General features: G+C 39.1%; 3 protein-coding genes across 4 annotated transcripts; 2 read left to right on the top strand and 1 right to left on the bottom strand.

The window, feature by feature from the left end:
* Positions 1-129: 129 nt before the first annotated feature.
* Positions 130-8,644, top strand: fam168b (family with sequence similarity 168 member B). 2 transcript variants are annotated; one of them, XM_083901648.1, is made up of 7 exons: positions 130-208; positions 4,125-4,216; positions 4,309-4,395; positions 5,926-6,068; positions 6,204-6,402; positions 7,036-7,160; positions 7,250-8,644. In XM_083901648.1, exons 2-6 carry the CDS (start codon positions 4,147-4,149, stop codon positions 7,146-7,148), a joined length of 612 nt encoding a protein of 203 aa, XP_083757774.1. In that variant the 5' UTR covers positions 130-208; positions 4,125-4,146; the 3' UTR covers positions 7,149-7,160; positions 7,250-8,644. The 2 variants fall into 2 exon arrangements, with proteins under 2 accessions (XP_083757774.1, XP_083757773.1); XM_083901647.1 differs by having other exon boundaries at positions 4,306-4,395.
* A 1,815-nt stretch (positions 8,645-10,459) lies between these two features.
* rbbp8 (retinoblastoma binding protein 8) lies at positions 10,460-16,907 on the top strand (the record flags this gene model as incomplete). The annotated part of the gene is made up of 16 exons (XM_083901788.1): positions 10,460-10,559; positions 10,678-10,720; positions 11,237-11,332; positions 11,401-11,492; positions 12,247-12,319; positions 12,446-12,621; positions 13,105-13,175; positions 13,293-13,360; positions 14,124-14,400; positions 14,538-14,691; positions 15,472-15,560; positions 15,741-15,846; positions 15,961-16,128; positions 16,371-16,477; positions 16,552-16,693; positions 16,804-16,907. The coding sequence occupies 16 exons, from the start codon at positions 10,460-10,462 to the stop codon at positions 16,905-16,907; spliced, it is 1,866 nt and encodes a 621-aa protein (XP_083757914.1).
* Positions 16,908-17,169: 262 nt separating this feature from the next.
* tmem241 (transmembrane protein 241) lies at positions 17,170-25,170 on the bottom strand. Its single transcript, XM_083901645.1, has 15 exons — positions 25,018-25,170; positions 24,606-24,652; positions 24,365-24,442; positions 24,200-24,281; positions 24,035-24,112; positions 23,942-23,967; positions 22,941-22,992; positions 22,788-22,836; positions 21,616-21,661; positions 21,484-21,519; positions 20,105-20,139; positions 19,936-20,005; positions 18,488-18,581; positions 18,284-18,348; positions 17,170-17,323 (listed from the first exon to the last, which is right to left on the bottom strand). Exons 1-15 carry the CDS (start codon positions 25,087-25,089, stop codon positions 17,260-17,262), a joined length of 894 nt encoding a protein of 297 aa, XP_083757771.1. The 5' UTR covers positions 25,090-25,170; the 3' UTR covers positions 17,170-17,259.
* Positions 25,171-25,599: the final 429 nt, after the last annotated feature.

Raw genomic sequence — 25,599 nt, 5'->3', positions numbered from 1 at the left:
ACAAAATGTATTCAGAGGGAAACAAAAACTAGAAGAAAACAACACGATAAAAAAAAAAAAAAAAAAAAAAGACCACGTGACGGCAGTCGGAAGTGACGCGCGGTGCTCAAAAGAGTTGAGCACAGCATCTGGATCAAAGCAGCAGCAGCAGCTACGTCTTACCTGACGGCAGAGGACAAGAGGAGGGACAGACATCCAGTGCATACAGGTACTCCAACTGACCGTCGGTTACTATCCACACAACGCGGTGTGTGTGTACGAGAGATTGTGTGCGCGCGTTTGTGTTACCTGTAATGCGGAGACCGACGGGGGCTGCGGGACACAGCTGTCTGGCTGTCCGTGTGTGCTCTGCGGCCTGCGGACCAGTTGCCCCTGTCTGTCCGCTGCTGCCCCGGGGACGCTCCGGTGGTTTTCCGCGGTCAGACGGGTGAGCTACGGCGGATGCGTGCGGGGACAGGAAGCAGCCGCTTGCGGCGGTGGTCGAGCTCAGGTGGCCGCAGAGCTGAGAGCAGAGCCCGCTCATCACAACAAAGCCCCGGTCGGAGCTCTCGGTTCTCTCACTGACAGGTTGCCATCTTTATTCGCACAGGAACATAACGTCACCTGTAAACAGGAGCCTGTGTGAGGTCGTGGGTGTATTCCCCCCCCCCCCCCTGGTAGTTGTGTTTTCTTTGTTGATGTCAGTTTTGTGTTGGGACCAAAGCACAACTCGTCAGACAGTAGAACACCTTTGTCACAAATGTGCTGAGTTACTGCTGCTCACTGGTGTGCGTGTGTTTTCACAAAGCAAGCAGGAATCGATCGATTGATAAACAGCTTTTGATAATTTAGACTTTTACAGTTTCTACGGATGCCACATTTTCATGTTTGATACTAATACCGATATACCAATCCAATGCAGTCTTTTTCTTTATTATTACATTTTTTCTTCTTTTTTCTTCTTTTAACTAAATTAAATGTCTACATTAGGCCTGCAACTAACAATTATTTTCCCAATCATTCACATACTCATTTGGTCCATAAAATGACAGAAAATGGTGAAAAAAGTTAAAGATGATGTTTTCAAATGTCTGTTTTTGTCCACAAAACAAAATAATTTTTTGTTACATGGGGACTCCTGAGGCCTCAGATGAGCCTGTGCCTAACTGTTAGTGATACAAACATAACATTATCAATCGCATTAATTATAGCTGTGTTGTAATATTTACACCAAAACAGTGTCACTCTTGTATTAAAAAACAAACAAACAAAAACATTTTAGAAGCCAGTAAAATCGCAAAAGTGGCCTAATATTAATTTTCACTTTCATATTACAAAGTCAAAACACTAGGTGTGGTGATAATGAGCTTTGACATTGTATTTGCTCTAAACAAGTAAACCAGTTTAATGGTTTGGGCTTTTAAAACTTGAAAATGTGCACTACATATGCAATTTTCAGCTACATTATTAAACCAAATAACTTAAGATAAACTCTATTTAGATATGTAATTTTCTTTGAAATGTTTTTCTTTTTCCCCACACGTTACTGGAAGCCCCAAGCAGCTGCTTAATTTGCTCATGCCTTGGGCTGGCTGTGCTGAATATTATACCTGCTCATCCCTAGTTTCCTCCCATTCAAATGTGCTGATTTACTGCTTTGGAAAGTGCATCGAGAGGTCAACTAATGTGCGTTTTTCAATGGCCGTTGGTGCTGCTCTTTAGAAATCAGGGTGGCTAATTGCCAATTTTTTTTTTCCATTTTCTTTTTTTTGCGGGTTTCTTTCCCTGTGTAATCATACACAAACCTGTTTAACGTACATAAACATTTATTGAACAAATATAATGGCCTTTTTCTGTAATTTGCGTTTTATGCAAAGGGAGTAAAGTGACTGTGACCTGGCAAGGTCATTGCACTGAAGCCCCCTGGCACCTCGCCGTTCTCCTCACCACAGGATGAGATCATGTTCTCAGTAAAATGCTCCTGTCGCTTCATCACTGAAATGAAAAGACGAATCTATCTGCCTGAGAGCTGTGCACCCTCTAGCCTCTGGACTGTAGTGATGGACGGATACCTGGCAGTTTGAGATAGTCAGCATTGACTGATAAACTGAAAACGGTGCTGCCATTTGATCTTTTTTCTCCATAGCAGACCTCTGATGCCCCTTGTGCTGCATGGTTTGGTTTTAGCATTATGAGTGTGGCAGCAGAGCTAGTGATCAAAACCACAATGAAATCCCCATGTTGGTCAACCAATACCGTTGGGTAACTGGTATACTTCCGCAAACATGCATAAGTACACCATCCATCCTCTACCACTTTATCCTCCACTGGAGGGTCACAGGGGCTGCTGTGCCTATCTCAGCTGACATCGGGAGATAGGCAGGGTACACCTTGGACAGTTCGCCAGTGGCAGGGCCACCACATATAGAGACAAACAACCCTTGACTCACACGGTCACGCCTATTTAGAGTGACCGATTTACCTAATCCCCATATGGCATTTTTTGGACTGTGGGAGGAAGCCGGAGAACCCGGAGAAAACCCACGCACACACGGGTGAACATGCAAACTCCTTGCAGAAAGGCCCTTGTTCCAACCTGGGCTCGTACCTGGGAACCCGGGTCTTCTTGCTGCAAAGGCGAGAGTGCTAACCACTACACCAACCGTGGGCCCGTGCATAATCACTTCACCACTTCACCATCGGGCGGCGGTACAAGTCTGGACGCAGAGAATAGGAAGTATTCCGACTAAAGAAGAAGAGAACAAGGCTACAGCTCCCTCGGACACGTCTGGCTTACAGATGAAAGGCCTGTTGGGCCGGGGAGTCGGGGTGTCTGCTGATTCGAGGGTCTCCATGTGCACCCAATGCGCGGTTCTAAAATCTGGGCTGCATGCGCATGGTACGTTTTGGGGCCGTAATCGTTAGATCATTTAGATTAAGTAGAACTCAAAATGTCCATGTTTTTACTAAATTGCACGGGAAGTAAATTGATTCCTTTTGACGTTTTAGGAGTCTTTTGTTTATAGACTGTGGGATTAACTTGTTATTTGCACCAAATTAACACTACTTTGTATAATGTTAGAATATTATAATGTGTAATAATTGTATTGACATTTCATTATTGTTCACAACATTATTACATTCATTTTAATGTGTACTTTTCTGATTTGCATGTCTGTGTCTAAGTTAACAATGACAAATTGGGGGACACTTATTTTCATCTGATGCGTTTTGCTGTGATGAAGGTGATGCTGTCAGGTACTTGATCCTGACCACTGGAGAACACTATGCTGATGTCAAACTAAGTTGCACTATAAATATTAAACAGTACATTATGCTTTATGTGTAATGATTCATTCTTGTTCAACTAACTGTGATGAATCGGCTTTCCATGTCAGGGAAAAAAAAAAAAAAAAAAAAATATATATATATTTATTGGTGTTACCCAAACCTCAAAATGATGATGTTCTTAAATGTCAGAATATTCAGTTGAAAGTATTACTTTTGTTATATGAAACAAAGGAAAATCCAGGAGCTTGTTTTAATTATAAAAAAACAAACAAACACTCAAGCTGATTAATCCATTATCAAAAATAGTTGGCGATTAATTCAGTAGTTGATTACTTGTTTCAGCCCTAGATGTTGGAGCCACATATATAGACAGACAAAAAGCTGTAAATAATTGACGCAGTGTTTTTGATTTATTGAGTATTAACGGCTGGAGCCTCATCTTTTATCAAACTGGTGCAGTGAGTTCATAACATTTTTGTTCAATTCTTTGGAGGAAGGTCAGAAAAATATGGAGAGCTGTTCAGAGTTCTGTGTTTTTTGTACGTGTTGTTTTTCTTATATTTGTGTTCTGATGAGAAGTTCAAGTCTGTAAATGCTGCAATAGTTCTATATATAACGAATGCTTACGTCAGGATATGACATAATTTTGTTGACATTACATTTAAATACCAATGACTGGTGTCATCATTTTAGTATCTGTGGACTGTGATACTTTGTCAGTTGGGATCAGGTGAAGATTTACTTTTATTTCTGATGGTCATGTGGTTTTCATGCATCTCTACCTCGCATTAAAATCAACATGCTCGGGAAATTGTGTGATGGAATTCACCTGACCTTTGCTCCTCCTGTTGCAGTATCCGTGACAACGTGACCATAATGAATCCGGTGTACAGCCCGGCACCAACAGGGGTCCCCTTCACCAATACTAAGGGGATAAGCTACTCAGGTAATATAATGGGACTTATATCCAGGAAAATGAACCCAGTCTTAATAAACGCAACATGTGCTGACTTCATCTGCTCTCTTTGGTCACAGCAGCTGGATTCCCTGTCGGCTACGCAGCGGCAGCTGCTCCAGCTTATACTCCCAACGTCTACGCAGGAGCAAACCCAGCCTTCGCCAGTGGTAACACAGGGTTTCTATTAAGATACAGGAGATGAAAAGGTTGCTCACGCATAGAAATGTGCGTCATTAGAACGATACTGTATTTAACTAAGCAAAAGTAGGGCTCCAACCAGCTTTGTGGTTGTTATGTCTGTCAGATTCTGTGATCATTAGCATTTGAATGGATTGGAATGATGTGACTGAAAGTTGGTCTTATACATTAGGAAACTGCCAATGACTTTAACTCATACAACATGTGTATGTATGTTCAAGTATGCCTTGAATAAAGCTGGTGTAATAGACTTTAAACAGTAGGACAAACACAGGTTTTACCAACAACATTAATTATGGTTCCTTCATACATGTTTGCTGCATTTTCTGGATGTATTCCAAGTAAAGCGATTTGATAAATAATTATACTGTATGGTCATTAGAGCATTGAAAAACCAAAAAATCTTTTGCACACTAATGTTAATGAAATATAGGAATACAATAGATAATATTTTAAATTCAACAGGTCAAACTGAGAAGCAGGATAACATTGCATTGTTTGTATGACTTCCTGTATGTCTCCTTTTATGATTTTATGTTGATGTGCTGAAGGCAAATTCTATTCCGTTCTATCAAATGGAGTGGAATGGAACTTTATTGACCACCAAGGTGGAAATTTGTCATCATATTACGATTCTAACTGAAGAATACCAGATTTAGAGGAGCTGCATTCTTTCCACCTTCCACCACTGTACACCATTTTCCTGCTGTCAACTTCTTCATAGGCCAGTTCACTGCAGTTCATGTAACCACCACAGGGAGCAGTCACAAAGTAAAACTGTTTAGAGCAGCATATTTTCTTTTTAGATAAGATTATTGATGTCTGTTACCTGCATATTGATAAGTCAGGATGATATACTGGATATTTACTGCTATATCCATATTTTTTCCTGCTCCTATTCTCTAGCAGTGCACATGGGTTTCTGTCTGTGTTTTTTCTGCAGACCTTTGTAGCTACAACCTGGATTTATTTACACATGGACAGGTCGCCAGCCCATCACAGGGCCACATATAGAGACAAACAACCATCGGTCACCACACCTTTGGTCAATTTAGAGTGTCCAATTTGCCTAATACCCAAATCTGCATGTTTTTGGACTGTGTTAGGAAACCGGACAATCCGGAGAAAACCTTGTTCCTTACTGAAAAGGAAAAGTACCTTTTTTGAATCGTATACCAAAAAGTATTTAAGGTTCAGTGAAGTGGTGGGGCTGTCTACTTATAATCTCAGGTTTATGGATTTCAATGTCACAGCTGCACAGTTACAAATTCCTGAACAGTCAGTCATGTGGTCTTGGGTTGTACTCGCCAGGATATAAAAAACACAGGGACACACTGGCTAACATAAACAATCCAAATGCTAATAAAAACAAAATAAAGATGGTAATTCAGAACAAATATATTCAGTCAAACTGTATCATGACTTTTCATACGCATGCAGTTTCTGTAAGCCACTGCACAGTTGCAGTTCTAATGTGATTCATCTTCCTCCCACTTCAGGCTATGCTCCAGGCACTCCTTTCAAGATGTCCTGCTCCCCCAACACGGGAACTGTCCCACCGTACTCCTCCTCACCCAACCCCTACCACACTGCTGTTTACCCTGTCAGGAGCACTTACCCCCAACAGAACCCATATGCACAGGTCAGTACATTTTATGCCCACAGGCTGTCTCTGGAGGGCTTTCCCTCAGCCATGCAGTTTTGTGTTGTTGTTGTTTTATTTTTGTGTGGTAAATGTATTGAAACATGCTGCTCTGTTCCCCCCCCCGCGTCCCAGGCATTAATACCGTCACAACAGCAGGGCACTTACTACACACAGCCACTGTATGCCGCGCCGCCTCATGTTATTCATCACACAACGGTGGTGCAGCCTAACGGGATGCCTGCAGCCATGTATGCCCCGACTATCCCTCCTCCCCGCCCCAACGGCGTCGCCATGGGGATGGTAGCCGGCACCACCATGGCCATGTCTGCTGGTGAGCAACAGTGGTTGGAGTTTTTGTCAGGTTGATATCTTATAATTTTATATAATTTTAAAATGTGACAAAATGGAAAGATACAGAGTTGTGGAAGATAAAATATTGTGAACTAATGACGTGGTGTTGTCCCCACAAATACTGTTTAAAAAGGTAATGGTCTGAGATTTAATTAATACATTATATTAGTACATTATTGGATTGTTTCTCAAGCTATACTCTATGAATTACAGAGTATTGATTAGATATCAGATTTGACAATGTAGTCTTGCATAGGTAAATATGTATTTTATAAGTATGTGTTAGATGTACTGGATACTTGGAACAAAGTAGTAGTCCAAACTGGTCTTTGTCCACTAATTTTTTAATATTAGTATGAGTATTGCACACACACCAATTAGTGATAGTGAATTTGACCTCCCATGCATTCACACATGCATCATATAGCAACACAACTCGAGTGATTTGTTTTAAAAATGTATGCAATTTTTTTCATACATTTTTGGACACTACATACAGTATAAACAGCCCTCTATGCTTTTTAGATGCTGATAAAGCAAATGGTCGGAGTCATTCATGTCTTGAATAAAAATGTAATATCTTGGTCTGATTTCCTCTGTCTGCTTCACACAGGAACTCTGTTGACAACTCAATCACCAGCACCTGTTGCCCCCCACCAAGTCACGATGCCAACATATCGGCCTCCTGGCACACCCAGCTACAGCTATGTGCCCTCACAGTGGTGAAGGCAGGCAACTGTGAGTATGACACGTGGCTCTGAATCACTTCACCACAAGACACGTGAAGATTGCAACCTCACGTGAGTTATGTGTTGTTCTCACTGCAGGTCAGAAGATGGTAGATATGCATTCACACTCTACTCCAGTGTTTTCGCTCTTGGTGAAGACCTGTTCTGCCAGAGTCTGCAACCAATTACTCCTCTTCCAGCATAATGTGAATCTTATACCCAACTACATAGATAGAGGCCCATCTATACAGGGAGGTGGTGGCGACTAGGCCCTGTTCCCATCATGACCCCCCTCCCTCCTTAACAGAATATGGCTGCATCCCACGCCTCACCCCAGCGCCAGCACCTCTGCAACCTGCTGCATATCTCACATCAAACAGCAAAGCCTCCATGCAAACTTTTTGTAGACTGTCATGCAGGTTTTTATAGCTTAATCTGTAAGTGGTGAAAAGGGAGTTTGGGACCGTTTTTGTTTTATTATTTGGGGGACACGTACGATGTCGAATGCATGTGTAAGTATAGTCATATGAAGTAATGCTAGCTCAATCTACCTGCTGTGACAGATGCAAAATCAAGAAAAGGCACACATCCAAAGGAACTAAAAAAAAGTAATAATCTTCAATGCTGAATCACCAGTGACCATGTCTTCTATGTTAAAGGAAAAAAAAAAGACAAGAAATGTTAGTTCATGCAAAAACAAACCTGCACAACTCAGTGCAGACTAAACTGTGCTATTTTCATGGCTTTGTTTTTTGTTAAGTGATGTTTTTTTTTTTTTTATTGTTTCTTTCAGTGATGCAGTGTCTGCATTATGTCTTACCATTTTTGTATTTTATGATAATGATGGGACTTTGAGTTTGTGCCTTCGACTGACGGCCAATTCATCACTTTTTATTATAGTGTTTTGTTTTTTCCTGCTCTGCCAAATATTTTAGGAAAATAGGAGTCGAGGTTTCCAAAAGTCTGAAGCAGCTTTTGTTTTCCGCTTGAAACAGTTTCGGGTGAATTCAGTGTTTTAAGTATAGATTTATTTTAGCCACATGTATTTTGGGTGGGGAATAAGCAGAATATGTTATTTGAATTAATTAACACCTGTTGGAAGAGCATGATTTAGCAGGAACAGTGTTGTGTGTGTTTGTATGAAAGAGGACTAAAAATGAAGCCCATTTAAAATGGTGCCATACAGCACAACGTGGCAACATTTGACTACATGTCAAATTAGTCAGATAGTCCTTTGCTCTGAAGCACTAAGTCATCGGATCACAAACTGTGGACAAGATAGGAATATATGATTAAATTGCATTTGTAAATAGCACTACTGAGTAAAGGCACTAATTGATAATTTGACCCTTTGACATTGCTTACCTCAAGGTTGCAGGATAACCCACCAACATCACTGTTTCAGACATGCTTTTCTATGTTGCCTCAGTCACTTCTGTTAAATAATCTGTTTTGTAAATGTTATTTTTGTGATTTTGGTTCATGTTTTGTATTCTAAAGACCAAAAATAAAAACAAATAGAGAACAAGCAGTGTTTTTTCCATTTTCTCATGTATTCTTTACCCCATCAGTAACTGCATTTTACTTTAAATTCTAAATTTTAGTCAACTCGTTCATTTTGGCTTAGATGTAGATTTATTGGGTTATATTCGACAGATTGTAGCCCACACATTCGTTTAAACAAGTTTAAATATCTGTAAAGGAATATTCAAATTCTTGGAATTCTTGTGGCCCTGACCTTGGTTGTTTCTTGAAGGTTGTTTCTGCTTTAAAATAGTATTATTATTGTTATTTTATTTCAGGAGGGACATATTTGACCTTGTATGCAGTGAAATGTGACAAAAGTGACCGCAGCTCAAAATTTCACTGTAAGAACTATGATCAACTCGTTTTATTCTCCTTTTCTACATGTTTCAACCGGTAAGAAGGACTGGATTGGTTCAAATCTAATAATGATAGGAGTGTGTTCAATGAAATAAGATTTGATCCAAATAAAAGTAACTGCTATTTACAGCGGCATTAAATGTGTACTGTACCTTTAAAAGGCGGTGCTCTCTCCCTGGCGAAGCTTCTGGTTTCCCATAATGCAGCGGGGGGCGCCAGTTTTGAGCATAATGTAGTACGCAGTGTTGACCATAGTTCCACAGATTATATATGTAGATGCGTTTTAAAAGCAGCAAAGTTAACTCTACGTTACAACTCGTCAGTGTGTCTGTTTCATGGCTGGTTCTACAACGTGTCTCTCGGTGTAAAGGCATTTGAAGGTCGTGACTCGGGCAGCTGTAAGTGTCATTTAATCAAATTCATGTCGTCGTGTGTCGCTCCAGAGTTACTGTTTACATACAGACAGTGTCGTTTACAACCTTACATTTTGTGCCTTCACTGTCAATTTGTTCAATTTAGAATGTCATAGTTGTGTTTATGACATTAACAAGTTAATGGTACGTCTTTAATTCATGTTTCAGGGAGTAGGGAGTGTGTATATTTTAGGTTTTACACCACTAGTTTTTGTAAACAGTAAAACAGTATCACACAATGCATGACTTGTTAAGATAGTGTGTAGTACATTAGTGGTTCTTTAGATATTGCACATCACATCTTGTCACATAATTATGGCTTGAACATTTTGATTGATTTATGATAGTGAAAATGGCAAGAATATCATGGAGCTGGGAGGAGTTTTTATACCGTCATGTATCACCATTTTAAATGTTTAACAATGTACTCATTGTTAAAAAATAATGCACATTTATGTTATACTCAATGAGTAAACAAATTGTCATAAAATACATGTATCTTCGTGTATGAAGAGACCAATATCGTGCTTTATAATAGAAAAAAACAGTGCATTATTTGAGACATATTACCACTTCCCAGTCTTGAAATCTGAATCGAATACTTTCTTTCCCCTTAAAATGTATTCAAAATCCTACTTTGACTGTTCATGTCATGGTAATTTAATAAAAGGTATAAATAAGGTTTCTGTGAAAATGTGCACCAAGCTCTTAAAATGCTTTGCAATCAATGTGTCTTATGTTGATGATAAGGAACAAATATATTAAAGTGAAAAACGAGAATCAATATAAAAAAGAAAACTCCAAAACACCATGATGCTTTTTCAGTGTATTTTCTAAAGAGTGTGGATAATTGGAAAAAAAATTCCACTGTATAAATAGCAAAACAAAGTCTCTCATCTGTGGCTATGATTTCCTGATTTGAATAATTACTGTTCCAATTCTTTCATATTTAGGTTAAGTCCCTCTATCTCAGTCTCTGAGGCCAGCTTTGTGTTTCAGTGGTGAATGAAAGATGAGCAGCCCAGGACTGAGCGGTGGGTCGAACAAACCAGCGGCGCTCTTTAAAGAATTGTGGACACAGCTTGGACAGTGTCACCAGGATGCACTTGAAGGTAACTGACCCTGAGATGTACTCTACAACACAAACTACAAGTTAATTTTTTTTTGCTTTTGCTTGTCAGTTACTAAAATAACATTTTACTTTTGGTGTGTTTTTTGTTTTGTTTTTAGAGCTGGAAGAAAGAGTGACCAAGTTGAAAAAGGAGCGCTGTTTGTGAGTAAAGTGTCACACTTTTGTTGTTTACATAATCAACAAAACTGGTCTTGCAGTTCACAAGACTTCACACCTCTGCACTTTTTATGTCACGACTGAGGAAGCGAGGCAGAAGAAGTGTGACAGCTGCACTACACAGTTGGACTATGGTTGATAAGAGGAAGACAACCATGAAGTGTCCATATAAGGTTTTAGAAGTGGATTCTGAAAAAAAAAAGAAATCTGGGCATTCAGTAGGACTTCACAAGAAGAAGCCACAGTGTTTTGGTAGTAGAAGTTGATGGAAGTCACACACTGAATATTAAGATTATTATTAAGACGGTGCTAAATACCTGCATTCCCTAACTTTTTTCAGTGTACTTAACACATATTCCTTAGTTTAAATGCTAATCTGTTTGGATAATGAAGACAAGGGTTAAATATTCACTTTTCTTTCAAATAGTTTTTTTGAGAAACGACTAATTGCTGCAGGTCGAATGCTGCTGTTGTGTTTATGTGTCCGTCTCCATTTTACAGAGATGCTCAGAGGCTTGAGGTGTTTTACAGTCGCAACCGACAGCTGAAGGAGCAGAACAAGAACCTGCAGGATGCTGTCGGCCTCTTGGAGGAAAGGTAAATTAACAGGTTAAGCTCAAACTGTATGAAAATGAAAGACAAACAGCTGTATTTGCTGTTTTCAGACTCCGAGCAGGAAAGTGTGATCGATGTGTTATTTTAGAGGAGGAGCTGAAAACCAACCAGGAGCAGAATCTGCGCCTCATCGCTAAACTGAGTGAGTCAACTCATCCTTTGACTTCTACTGTCACATGAGAGCATTGAAGAAAATCAGTTGGTAACCCACCAGTGGTCCACAAATAGGGAAGCAGTGCTCTCGTCGAGAGCTACATGTAGCTTAAAGGTGTGTCAAATTTAGCAACATTTATTCGTGAAGTTGCATGTTGCAGCTGAATATGATGGAGAACCTATGCTGCCTTCACTTGGCATCAAAACTCAATCGTTTTTTTTGTCTATTGTGGGCTACTATAAAACACGATGGTCCAAAATGGCAGCCTCGGTAGAGGTGACCAAGCTACTTCTATAATTATAAAGGTTTCATAATGGGGTAATAAAAAACAACAACTATAACTATTTTATGTTCAGTTTTTTGCCAAATGAAAATAATTGCATCTACATTTTACACACTGGGCCTTTCCCTCTATTTTCAGTTTGTTTACTGCATTGATGACTGAATACTCTTGATCTTTAATGCTGTACCTTGCATTAGGTTCTGCTTAGCAAACATCAGCATGTTGATGTTGCAAAAATCTCTGTGTAATGTGTTGTCATTATTATCATGTTATAACTTAAGGCACTTTTGTGCCTGTAAAATTTCAGTGTTTTTTGAATTTCTTTTTTTAAATATGAGCCTGTTTCATAACAACTGTATTAAGGGTAAAGGGTAATGACTGCACAGAACAGTAGTTCCCAGTTTGTTGAACAGCATGATGTTGTTAACTGTGATGACGCCCGTGTTAAACTGTCTTCAGAGAATGAAAGAAACAGCCTTGAGGAGGAAAATGGAAAAATCCAAGCTGAAGTGCAGAAATTAAAGATGTCTTGGTAAGCTTTTGAGTCTGGTATGGTCATGTTTTGTCAACATCTTCATTCTTAAATAAATAAGTCTGTAAAGCAACTACATTTCCCAGATCCCAGTTAAACTTTACTGTGTATGTGTTGTTTTATCAGCTCCGAGCCACAGCAGTCCTCAGAACAAGAAGAAGGCATCATCCCAGACTCTCCAGTCCTGCCGAGTTCGCTGCCCGTCGTAAACAGGCTGAAGAAATGTAAAAATGTGGACAAAAGCAGACGCGTTCGGTACACGGAACAGCCTTTACCACACTGTAACAACTCACTTTTTAGAGGTCAGTCTGCTAGAAAATGACCCCCATTTTCTGAATCCCTTGCCTGGATGAGCCAAGTCTTCAAAACTATTTTTGTTTTAGAGACAAACAAGGAGCCTGTTGATGCCTCACGTCATCCTAGAAGAGCAGAAGTGCTTGTGCCCAACACATGTGACCTGGACTTTTCCCAAATGTCAAGTATGACTTCATCTCTACTCCTTCATATCATATTTGTTAATGGATTAACAGGAAGGGCTGGGCTTGTAGTTTCTAAGAAAAAAAAACAGGCAAGACTTAATCTCTTGAGTTAATCAACATACATAATCGGCTTCATTCACACAGAGACGACCACCATGTCGGCTCCGGTTACGGTTAGTTAGTGCCATCATTATTTTCAGAGTTTAAAGACTACGGAATTAACTCAAAACTGAAATATAATCTGCTGTTATTGACGTGAACTGAGAGTTTGTATGGTCAGATTTTTAGTACTTTACATTGTTTCAGATGAGAATAACGAAAGAGAGGAGGTGATCGCAGAAACGTGTGCCCTTGAACTTTTTGACAAGCATCTCAAGGTAGGTAGCCTTACACAGTCACAGATTAACCTTTGCACTTGCATTCATTGTTAATTAAATCTTTGCCCAGACACCAAAACACATTTTCTAATCTCTTTGATTTTTTTCTCTTTTTAGAAACCTGGAATGACTTCAGAGCAACAGAGCCGTTTAAACACTTCATGGAAGAATGACGTTCATTCAAAGTAAGGATGACTTTCAGCTCCTTAACAGTAATATAATTATCTTTATATAACAATGTGATTATTCTTAATTTCAAGAAAAAAGCCCGGAATAATGTATAAACAATTACATATGAAGAGTTTATGTTGTGATTTCTTGTAAGTTTAACATACAGGTTTACACAGTTTTATGTTAGGGCTGAACAGTAAAATGTTTTCCAATTCCAATGTAAAACGAAGCATTTAACTTACAACTTACATTTACAAATGTTTGATTTTATTGTTCTATGTTTTATTTATGTAAATCAAGTATTCATGCATATTATAAATGATTTATATCTGTATTCATTTCTCACATTTACATTAGAATACACTTGAGGGTTGTTAAAATTCCACCATGTAGGATTTAACAAAAATGTCATGAATTCATTTCCATAGTCTTCCATGGAGTCTGCTATGATGTAGCAGGATTCGGTTTGTTTTTTTGAAAAATCCTAAATACATATATTCTGCAGCTCTATTGTATTCACAGTTTATTAAAGGTTTCACTGGGATATCAAAAAATTTGGGGTTTGTCGAGAAATGTATGAAGAGGATGGAAGAAAAAAGTTCTGATTATCTTTTCTCCAATCTATAGGTTTTGCTCATTTGACCATTTATCGGAATGAATCTATGTGAGAAAGTTATAAGGAAACATAATCTGCTTATGAAAACTATAAATGTCAGATTATTTTATGTAGTCATTTTAAAAATGTATCTAAAAACCATGTTGACTCTCGTTCTTTAGGCCTTGCTACTCCTCCTGTTCGTCCACAATGATCCAAAGTCCAGACTCGACCACAGTGAGGTCCCCGTCACTGCTCCCCACAGCCAAGAGGTTTTCACAAGATGGCTCCATTCACAAAGCAAAAAGGAAGAAGGAGGAAAGTGAGCAAGAGGACCACAGACGGGGGACTAAGGACATTGTGAACACGCAGAGGGAAGGCAGACACATACGACCTGAATCAATCGCCTCTACACCTTTAAGCAATCAAAGCTGTGTGAAGCAGGCACTAAACAGCAAGGTCAGATCACTTGTCCTCAAGCCTCATATGATAGTGTGTTTGGACATGAAACAGATCGAGTGTACTGTCTTCTATATCCTGGAAAAGCTGGACAGAATAATACATCATGGTTTTAAAATATCTTCACCATTTAACAGGTAAGGTCATCACAAAATGGCTATGATTCCTGTGCAAGTCCTATTTTCAAGAAGCCAGACCATAAGAGTAAAGGAGAACGTGACAGCATTGGGAGGAAAAGAAACCCCCTGCAGGGCGTCAACATGTCACATGACCAGCATGAAGCAGAGAATGGTGAGTTTTCTGTTCTGTTGCTTTCCATTGCAGTGTAGACTTTCTTACTATTTCACAGTATTTCATTGAGTGGCTCGGCAGCATTTTTGCGTTCAGTGTGGCTGTAGTAAATAAACCCAGGGTCAACCTCTTATCAATTTCTAATTAGCATCACTTGTTTTTGCTCATTATGCATCTATTTATACATCTGGGCCCTTTGGTTGGATATCTGTGCTCTAGTATACATACATTAGTTAAACAGTTGTCAATGCTTCTTAGATCCAAGGAAAAACATATTTCTATTCAAGATTACATACTGACACTATTCACTTAACTATCTCTGCTATAACTTCTGGGGTAAACACCCTTATGAGGGTGGAAGGAACGATTTGGACTCCAACTGTCACGTTTGTGTTGCATTTTGCTGCCAAACATTCAGAGGATCAAAATGAGAGGACAATTCCCATGATGTCATACTTCTTCCTGGCTTCAGGTCTTTGGTTATTGTTTTGATTAACCGACTCCTAACAGCAAAAATTACTTACTGTGCATTTAATGTGCCCCTGCTAACTCGGGTATAAAATTTTAAATAAAAATCAGCAACAGCATTTTAGCCGAGTCATGTTGTGGACTGTACTTCTTCTTTATGGGAGAATATGTTGTCTTTGAAATAGCACAGTTGTGTAGGTACAAAATGAGCGTATCGGACTGATATCGGTATCGGCTGATACTCGGCTTTGCGATATCTGTCATGAAAATGTGGTATGGTGCCATCCGTAATGCTAATTGTGTGTCCCACAGTTGAGAGGAGGCACAAAGTGGAGCCCACATGGAGCATTGACCCAGCACTCGCCATGTCCATGTACGAGAGTGAGTGGAGAGGAGACGAGGTACAGTCACATGACCTTCATCACAGCTACAGTCACGGAGTCATTAAATATGAACAGAAAGAAGCACACTGTTTGTGATGTTGACGACGAAGCCTGGTCCTCTGTTTTTCTGTGATCAGCATAATCAAACTTGTAACATTTGGCGTCTTGAAGTACACAGTTTTTTTGTGTGTATTGTAGCAAACAGAAACACAGCATCATGCTGAAATGGTGGACACCGACTGCACTTGGGTCAGTCACAGCATGCTCCAGGCCCGGGGAGAGCAAGACCAGGACAGAGAGGACAGTGTTTGTGGTAAATAGAAATCACAACTCTCTCAACTTGTGGTAGCAAGATTGCAACCACAAGCTGACGATACTGTAAATCTTGAAATGCGTTTAACGTGACTTGTGTTTCAAGGACTTGGCGAGAAGACCAATGACAGTTTGGATATGATGTTTGACACCACGGGTTATGGGGAGTACAAGTCTTACAACTGTTCACACTCGGGCCAAAGCCAAACCCGTGCCGCCACCGCTGCTGCTGATGAGGATGAGGATGAAGAGGAAGAGGAGGAAGAAGACAGTGGTAGGTTTTATATTTGGAGGCACAGTGTTAGTAGTAATATTATTTGTCATTGGTGGTCAGCTGTTGAACACAGCTTGTTTCTGTGTCCTGAATTAGAACAAGAATCTCCTGGAAACAGTCCAGGTCAAAGAAAAGCACAGTAAGCCAAACCGTATTAAGATGACACTTGTATTTGTACATGTTATGCTTTGTTATATTTTGAAGAGTCAGGTGTGGGAGGAAAAAAGAGTCTTTAGTTTAAATTTTTCTCTCGGAAACCAGACACCCAACATTTGCACACGTGGCGGTCATTCGCAAAAAAGATGAGAGAAGAAAACTCAAGGGCACAACCTGTAAGGAATGTGAAATTGTAAGTATTTGGCAGCCAGTTGAATAACTGATCTTAACAATGATCCTTTTTAATAATCATTATTTTTCTTCCAGTATTACGCTCATCTCCCAGAGGAGGAGAAGCAGAAGAAGTTGTCTTCCTGCTCGAGGCACCGCTTTCTTTACATCCCTCCATCTACTCCTGAAAACTTCTGGGAAGTTGGATTCCCATCGACACAAACATGCATTGAACGGGGTAATTCAGCAATACGGATTAGCATAATGTTTTACAACACGGTGACATAAAATACGTACAACTCAAGGCACTGTCTGATGAACTGAGATCATTTGACTTGTTTTTTGTAGGTTATATCAGAGAAGAGAAGAATCCTCAGGCACGTTTACGGAGAAGACAACCGTTAAACGCTTTGTTCTCCCCAAAGCAGGAGGGTCACCTACAGCAGAGCTGAACATTTACACCTCTGTGAGACACTGAGGAAAACAGTAAAGCTAAGTCTGTTATTTCAGTATGTTGTCTGAATGTGCAGACTGACGTATACTTGTGATATGATTATATAAATAAAAGTTACTATAGATGTTTGTAATTATCCATGATTCGTCCCTTGTTTAGACTGAATATGATGAAACATTTGCTGGCCTGACATTTAGAAAATAACATTCAGATACTGATATTTTCAAATGACATCAATAATCATCAACATGTTCGAGGGTATACATTTATTTGGTCACCAATTTACATGAGATTTTTACAAAAATAATGTGAAAAAATAAATATTCTTTGAACAAAGAGAGAGACGTTTGTCACAGCGGTGTTTCTCTGTCAGAATACAACAGCAGGGCCTCTCCAATGTGACTGACCACCACACTGAAAACATAGTGAAAGTTCAGTTTACATTTTTTTTAAATTGCAGTCAACTGATATGGGTTTTTCTATAGCTGATAATTGATGTTGATTTTTTTTATTTGTGTTTTTTCATCTGATAAAATGCAACTTACTATATAACATGAACATGTATTGAATAACACTAATGATAAAAACAGTTAAGTAGACAAAACGGCAAACGTCTTATCGGTGTCTGTAATTTATACATACTGCAATTAAAGCCACAGTTGTAATAAAGGCTTTAGTTAATGGGACAAATAAGGGTTGAAAACCGCTTCCTCATTTTAATTACTGACTGACTTGTAGGCTGCATTTACACTGCAGATCTTGAACACCAATCTGATATGCTGCCTTTATCTGCTTTATTATTTTTTTTGGACAACCTATTTATGTTGTTTAACATGACTCCAATTAACTTCCGTCTCTATCCATCTCTAGATACAATCTGGATATGCTAAAAAATCCAATTTGGGGTGATTCTAAACAAGGCCTCTGAGATATTCACAATTCCATTCTGGATATCTAGAATGAACATTCTGGATATCTGCAATAGAATGCTTACTAGGAGAAACTCCCATTTCAGATATCTTCAATCCAATTGTTACTAGTCATAATACCATTTACGGTAATTGTAATGAAACCGCACTGATGTGACGTCATTTGTCCTAGGAAGAATGTCATTGTGGATGTCTGAAATTAAAATCCCAATACACAGGAATGGCAAAATTGACGTCATTTGTCCTAGGAAGAATGACATTGTGGATAGGAAGAATTGAATTAAAGATATCTGTAATACATTTCCAGTCTAGCTATTAAATGTTAAAATGGCTTGCCATAGCCACGTGGGAGGAAAAGGTCAGAATTGGGTCACTTGCACCATGCAGTGTAAATGCAGCCATAGATTAAATGAAACAAAAGTGAACATCAGTCTGAACCACTCACCAAATCAAAGATGGCGCATTTACGTCCATTGAGAAAACTAACGGGGAGAGGGACATGGCCGTAACCTGGGAGGAAAGGGAAGACAAAATGTTGTCACTTGGGCACAACATTGTAGCTACGATTTACTTTTGCTGTTAATTTATATTAACAGCAAACCACAATATAATATCATAACTAAATAAGTTTTTTTTTTTTTTTAAATACCTTTGACAAAAAGCTCCAGAACCTAAAGTGATCGAGCGATAGTCCACTCTTTAGTTTGACGGTGGCCAGCAGCAACAAAAACCCCAGCAGTGCACTGTGGAGTTTGTTGGACAGTTTTCATCAGAGACTTAGAATCACCTCAAAACACTAAATGTTCAGATCCATAAAGGTATATCTCTTATAGAAATTAAACATTTTGGTACTAAATGACAACTTTGTCTTATCTGTAGGCAATGACAAATATTTCCAATGCTTTCTTCACTCATCATGTCACCTCTCGAAGCTCGTGTGACAACTAAAGCCTCGGCATCTACTTTTATCTTACGCAACATGTTTCCATAATTGTGCTGCCGTTCCTGATAAGCAAGGTCATTATTCATCAGAGCCGTTTCCCCCCCAAGGGCCTGATTCCAATTGACAAATAACCTGAGTAGCTCTTGTGAATGTGAAGTACAGTTTGGAAGGGCACATAAGTGACAACCCTCACCATAAGTGAGATAGCAGTGGTCCATCGACAAATAAAGTCTATATTGGAGCTTCCTTCACTAAAGAACAACCAAAAGAAATCCCTACAAATAAAGGACATTTGACAAAAAAAGCATCATGATATCCTCATAAATAGGGCATTAAAAACAGAGTGAATTTCATTCTTGACCTCATCAAGTTCACACATTAAACACTATCTATATTCTCTAGGAATGGCTTTAAATCAGCCCGTCTCCAGGGCTAAAGGCAACGCTCCTCTTGTGAATTGTGCACATAAAGATCTTTGTCTTTTATTGAAACTATAAATCACATAATGTTCTTCTGCCAGATAACTTTTCTTTATCAGGAAACAAGTTTGTAACTTTGACTTGAACCATTTATCAACTAACCAAGTTGTTCCTAATCTCTTTAATATCACAAAGTAATCTGTAATGATTGTTGAGCTCAGAGGTGACCATGTGAAATATCCCAATTAAATATTATATATATATATATATATATATATATATATATTTATATATGTATATGTGTGTATGTATATATATATATGTATATATGTATATGTGTGTTTGAGAAATAAATTAATATTATAACTTTATCTCATCTGACACTTGCAACAATTAATTTTCACGGGCGCTCTCGTCGCACTCCAACCGGTTTGTTTGCAGCTGTCTCGCTTTACTAGAGCAGTGTTACTGTTGCCTCCTTCTGCCTTGAAATATAACAAATAACTTCCTGTGTGCAGCAAGGGAATGTTGCCGTGGGCGACGCTTTCTTAACACTTCCATAACTAAGACATTTTGACAGTTTGAAGGTAGCAGCATATTCAGCCTGCCGTAGTCCGGGGAATTAATCTTGGCGACAAAACACAGATACTGTGCTGATAATATCATGCATCCCTAATTTATTTATATATAGATGTTTAATTCTGTGTCCAACTTATTCAAAAATAAACAAAATACCTGGCACAGCAGCCACAGTGAAATGTGTGAGACTGAAGGGAAGGGAACTCCAGGGCCCCCATGAGGTCACCTGCAGAGAAACAGTCAGTGTCACAGCACAACATAACAGACCATGTAAACAAACTAGACAACACAAAGAGAAAATGAGAAATAAGGACCAGTAAAGTACCTGTTGGATGAGCAGCAACAGCCAGCATCAGTACACTGTGAGGATGAGTTTTCATTAGTCACTCATTAACAACGAGAGCTGCACCAGCTTCTTAAAGTTTGTTTGTAATAAGAAATATGTGATACCTCCATGTTGAAAAGAGAGGCCATATAATACACATTATAAAGCTTTAAAGGGCTAGTTCAGTTGTGTTTTTGTTTTGGGGTGTTTCAGTTACTCAGGTATAGTCGGTGTGATACACTCAACAGAAGCCACAGATGTCAGCTGGAAAAATAAACCACATTCTAACTGTATAGTATATATTTTGAATATTCTCCACAGGTGAAAGCAGAACGACACTGTTAAACAACGTTATAATCATTGTGATGATTAAACGGCTTGTTGCGGTGAGATTGAGGCGCTGTCTCCACTCTCCAGTGGTGAGTTTTTATTACAGTGAGGTTCAAGGTTATTATAGTTAAAGGCGCCATATGTAAGAATGTGGCCAAAAATGGTTACTACACCCAAATTCAAAATACCGAGGTCTTTTAGGTTTCGTTTTCTCCGCCATTGTAGCTCAGACGTAACTGGCAACCCGTGGTTGCTTGGCAGCTGAGACTCTACTGACTACACTGATTGGTCGCCACGTGCCAAAACATAATTTCAAAACATAAACATTTTGCGGTCCGCAAATATATTTTTTTATGCAAATATTTTGTCTGTACTGTTGTTGTTGGTGAGTTCAGTTTGTTATATCAATATTATTTCTGAGTCACTGTGACATATTAGGAGGATTTTACAGCCAGTTGCTTTAGATTTATTACATAATGCACCTTTAATGAAAAATACTGAAAAAACTGAAATTGAGTTGTGTGTTTAAAAAGAAACTAAAACTAAAATTGCTTTTAATTTCATTAATTTGAGACACAATACATTATATACATTTAATATATATTACATTATATTTAATCACCTTTTTGAATTTGTACCTGGCAAATACTCCATATTACACAAAACGTACACTAAAACTAATAAAAACTAAAACTAAGCATTTACAAAAAATACAAAAATTAGCAAGCAAACTAATTTTAAAGCCGTAGACATGAGATGGATGAGGGTTTACATTGGTGTTGCAAAAATATGTACTACAAAACTGAGGGAGAAAAAGACAAAACAAGACCAAAAAAAGTGTCCAGACAAGTTCTAAGCTGCGGTGTTCTGCTGCAGGCTGCAGTGGATGAGCTGTGTGGAGTCAGGATGTGGTTTGTTCCTGGTCTCTCGTCGCAGCCAGAACACTGTAGGCTTCAACTATACAGTATATACATACACCCCCCCTTCCAAAAACCCTGAACTAACCCTTTAAAAGACTTCAGAGAACTAATCGTATGTGTCGTTCTTACCTGAACACGTAGTTGATGCACTGTTGTTCAAGGTCACTGGAATGAAATCATCACCGCAGTATGAAACGACGAGTGAACAGACAGGTTTGACTGCTCTTCGCACACAATCGACACTTCATCTCACTCACTCACCTTAAATTACTGGGCTTGTAGTGGACTTTAAACACCCTGTGTGCACCTGAAGCAAGAGTCACAACGTCGCTTTAGGCACAATAGGCTGTTAGCAATTAGATTAAATCAATGAGTCTATGTTACCGTCTTTAATCAATTGTGATAGTGATAGCTTTTACCTTTGTTTTCTACATTGTCTGCTGTACAAGGAGGTGAAGTTTGAAGGATTTATGTTTTAGGGGTTTTTGGTCAGTAAGACACAGAATGATGACAGCCAATCAAGATTTGTATATGTACTGTATGTATATGTATTTTAAAGGGGACATATTATACCCTATTTCTCCAAGTTAACCTACTTCCCTGGTGTCCTAATGACATGCTTTGGTCAAAAAGCCTGTTAAAACGAAACTTAAGGGACAGGAAATGACATCAGGCTACTGGGAGCTAACAGCCGTTAGCATTTGGAAAAGTGATCATTTGTAGGCTCTAGCAGGCACATTGATGTCATATATAACATGTATCCACTGGACAGATAAATCCTCTGAGGCTGGAAGTTTGTGTAGAACTCTGTGCTGCACTGTGGAGCCAAGAATAGAACTTTTTCGTGGACGTCGCGGACTTCCGTTTTTCGGATACCGTTGCCCTCGACAGCACTCTCGCGTGTTTTACGGACAAAGCGGAGCTCCGCGAGACAACAATTCCAGAAATTTAGTTCATTGTGACGTCCCAGTGAGTGCGGAAGTCAACATCGCATTTTTTATCTCCTGTGCTTAGACCACAAAATCATGAGTGAGTCATCTTTTTTCACACTTTGCTGACTGATTGGACCTCCAAAGTACCATACATAAGGACTTAAATGATTAAAAAGTTGATTTTGCATAATATGTCCCCTTTAAATTGAAGTTTAGTCAATATATCAAAAGTACATCTCTTTAGTTGAAGAAATGTCAGTAATTGGAGGTTGTGAAGTTGTGTCATCTTTAAAGAGTAAACTCCCATTGTCAGTTCTCAGTGTTGTACATGAAACTAAAATTCTTGTCTAATCTCAACAGTGTTTCCAAAATCAACAGCTATGGTGGCCAAAAAAACACACAGTTGTTTGTTCTTTATCTTTTTGCTGTTACATTTTTTTTCCCTTTGTTGTTGTTTGTTTTCTTAATTGAAATAGATGAAATACGTCAGACTTTACTCACCGACACAGAGCAGATGAACCACAGCCCACAGGTAACCACTGAGGTCAAACTGCAAAGAAGGCAAACGACACAATTACCATACGAGATAAACACTTGATCATGGATTTGTCCCAACTTTTATTAAAAAATGTTTTATCTAATTATATTAATTACCTGAGGGTCATACAAGGGAAGGTTGATGGCTGAAAACAGCATGAGGCAAACACTGTGAGAGGGAAAAAAAAAGTCATTAATTTTAGAGAAAACTTCTCATTTGTTTGTTTCTAAAGAAGCCGGGAATGGCCATGGATGTGACTGTATTTTTTTCATATGTTTCGCCAAGAGCACGGTCTAACTATAAAAGCATGAATGAATGGAAAATTGATGAAAGAACATGGAATTTGCAATCTTTTCACTCACATCTGTCTTCTCACCCTTAACATAACTTCTCAATATCTTGTCATTTAAATTCTACTATAAAAAAGACCTTCACACAAAATTCCAGACTTTTCAAGGTCTGGAAACCAGCTTGTTAAGACTTTAAAGACCTGTGCAAGCACCCTGTGTTATCTTGAGATCACGTAATAATTATCTTGTAATCACGGGATAGCGGTCCATCATAAAAATGCACAACGAGTTTGGCGAAATTTGGCGAAATTCTTGAACTTCCATGACCTAAATTCAACAAATGTCCTTGGCCACATGCTTTTGAATCCACAAAACCTTTTTGATAACTTGTAGCCTTTGATGTGTCTCGTCCAAATTAGCATGTTTTTTTTTTTATGTTGGGACGATAAATGCGCTACAGGGCACTTCCTGTTTCAAAAAAGACCTACTTCCTGTGTGCAGGTCACAGCATGGCGAGCCCTTCACATATGAAGTGTCGAGCAGATTGGTTGATGTATGGCCAAGTTACGGGGCACTTCCTGTTTCGTGGCGAAATGGCGGCTAAATTAAAAATGGCCAACATTGCGCTCGGTCAAGTTTGTGTCCGTAAGACCTGTTCGGTCGTGTGTCATGTATGAAGTTTTGAGGCGATTGATCGAAATGAATGCTTTATCTCAGGATAACACTACTCATTATGCCGCAATAACGAGATGATAATTCCTTAATCTTGAGATAAATTGATAGATTTGAATTGAATAGATAGACAGACTGTGAAAAAAAGCACAAACCTGACGAATTTCAGCCACTGCATCTTCTGAGGATGAAGAAAAAGAGATGAGAGGAGCTTTCCACAGCTAACCTGTACATGTGCAGACTCTTACCTCTCTGTGGACAATCGTCAGGATGGTGTGACTAACTACGTGAGAGGAATTCTGTAATGTGAAGAAAAAAGGGATTTCCTGCACACAGAGAAGAGAGGACACGGTCACAATCAGCTGCTTCTTCTCCTCATCCTGTCACGTTATTCAATGAACGACTAGACATACGATGAGTGATAAAGCTCTGGAACCAGCGTATATGTTTCCCACAAAGATGAGCGAGGCTGGGAGCCAAGGCAGAGCCGCTGTTCTGTAAGACAACGTTGATTATGTATCAAACAAAACGTCAGTGTCCGGTTCTTTAAGAATCCTACAGTTATTATGAAAAAGTACCTGCTGATGTGGCTCATTTCCACCCATCCCAGCTTTCCGAAGAGGAGAAGAAGAAGAGCCCCGATGAATGTCTGCCATCTGGAAACATGAATGTTAATAGTCAGTTTCAGCTTTTCTTTTTATTGCAAATCAGTTTTTACAGAGATTTTTTAACGAGGAAAAACACTAACAATGGTCTGATAAACTGCACACACACACAGTGCAACATGGGACTTTTATGACTTTTGTTATCACTACTCACCCTTGAAATAGTGTTGGATATGTAAACTTTAACACAGAGAGGACAAACTGAAAAAAAGAACATACATTACATTATACTTTTTATTAATTAAACTCATCATAACAACGGCATCCAATTAGCTGATCATTTATTCTATAATACACTGTAAGAACTTTTCATTTCCTGCTTTTGTTGATCCTCCTCTGATGAGTCACATCTGAGCAGTAACAGGCTTTTAAACCGAGCTCGCGTGCTTAATGGTGATTATTAGTAACGATCGATCGCCTTTCCTTTCTCATATTACGCATTTTAAGTGAAGCTTTAAGCAGCAAACCCACAAAAAACACGCAGTATAGTTGTGTCTGTAAAGTAAACAACGGTTTCAGGACTCCGGAGGAGGATGAACTCGCCCGCAAAGACGCTCAGCACTTACCTTGTTGGTGAAATAAGTCAAAACGAAGAGGAGGCTGAAGGCGCAGCCGCTCGTGTGTCTCCTCCACTGCATATTGACCCGAGCAGCGGTGACATGCTGCCGTTAACGGTCCATGATCGCGAAGCCTGGTTCCAAACAACACACACACGCACTAACTACAACTTCCCTCACCGCCCGAGGTGACACGTCAACACGTCGTCACACAAAGATCGTCTATGCAACATCTTGTGGTAGGGGCCTTAGGAAGAGCGAGAGGGTTTACTCCCACTCAAGACTGCGTGACTACTGAGAACTGATGGTGGGACAGATCATGTCAGTCACATGTAGTCACAAAATAAAGAAACATAAACAATAGAAGTGACCTACAACTTATATTATTTTACACAAAATTCAAACCAGATTAAATGTTGTAGCTAATAAGTGCGAGAAAAGGCTGATTACTGCAGGTCTGCTGTGACTCTTAAATTCTTTTAAATCTGTAATGAACATTTTCCTTCATAGCTATGAATTATTACTGCATGCATAAGCATGAATACATGTTTCCCTCTGTGTTTTGTTTTTTCAAGTAGTGAAAATAATGAT

This window comes from Microchirus variegatus (assembly GCF_963457635.1).
Source record: "Microchirus variegatus genome assembly, chromosome: 15".
In the NCBI taxonomy this organism is placed as follows: Eukaryota; Metazoa; Chordata; class Actinopteri; order Pleuronectiformes; family Soleidae; genus Microchirus; species Microchirus variegatus.
The sequence above is the reverse complement of the archived record's forward strand: the minus strand, read 5'-3'. Positions and strand labels throughout refer to the sequence as shown.

Coding starts and splice junctions, on each gene's coding strand:
- tmem241 (XM_083901645.1), bottom strand. CDS start 25,089: ATGCAGTGGAGGAGACACACGAGCGGCTGCGCCTTCAGCCTCCTCTTC. Junction 24,113..24,199: donor CCAGAGCTTTATCACTCATC/GTATGTCTAGTC, acceptor CTCTGTGTGCAG/GAAATCCCTTTTTTCTTCAC. Junction 21,520..21,615: donor TACAAGCCCAGTAATTTAAG/GTGAGTGAGTGA, acceptor ATTTCATTCCAG/TGACCTTGAACAACAGTGCA.
- fam168b (XM_083901647.1), top strand. CDS start 4,147: ATGAATCCGGTGTACAGCCCGGCACCAACAGGGGTCCCCTTCACCAAT. Junction 4,217..4,305: donor TAAGGGGATAAGCTACTCAG/GTAATATAATGG, acceptor CTTTGGTCACAG/CAGCTGGATTCCCTGTCGGC. Junction 4,396..5,925: donor AAACCCAGCCTTCGCCAGTG/GTAACACAGGGT, acceptor CTCCCACTTCAG/GCTATGCTCCAGGCACTCCT.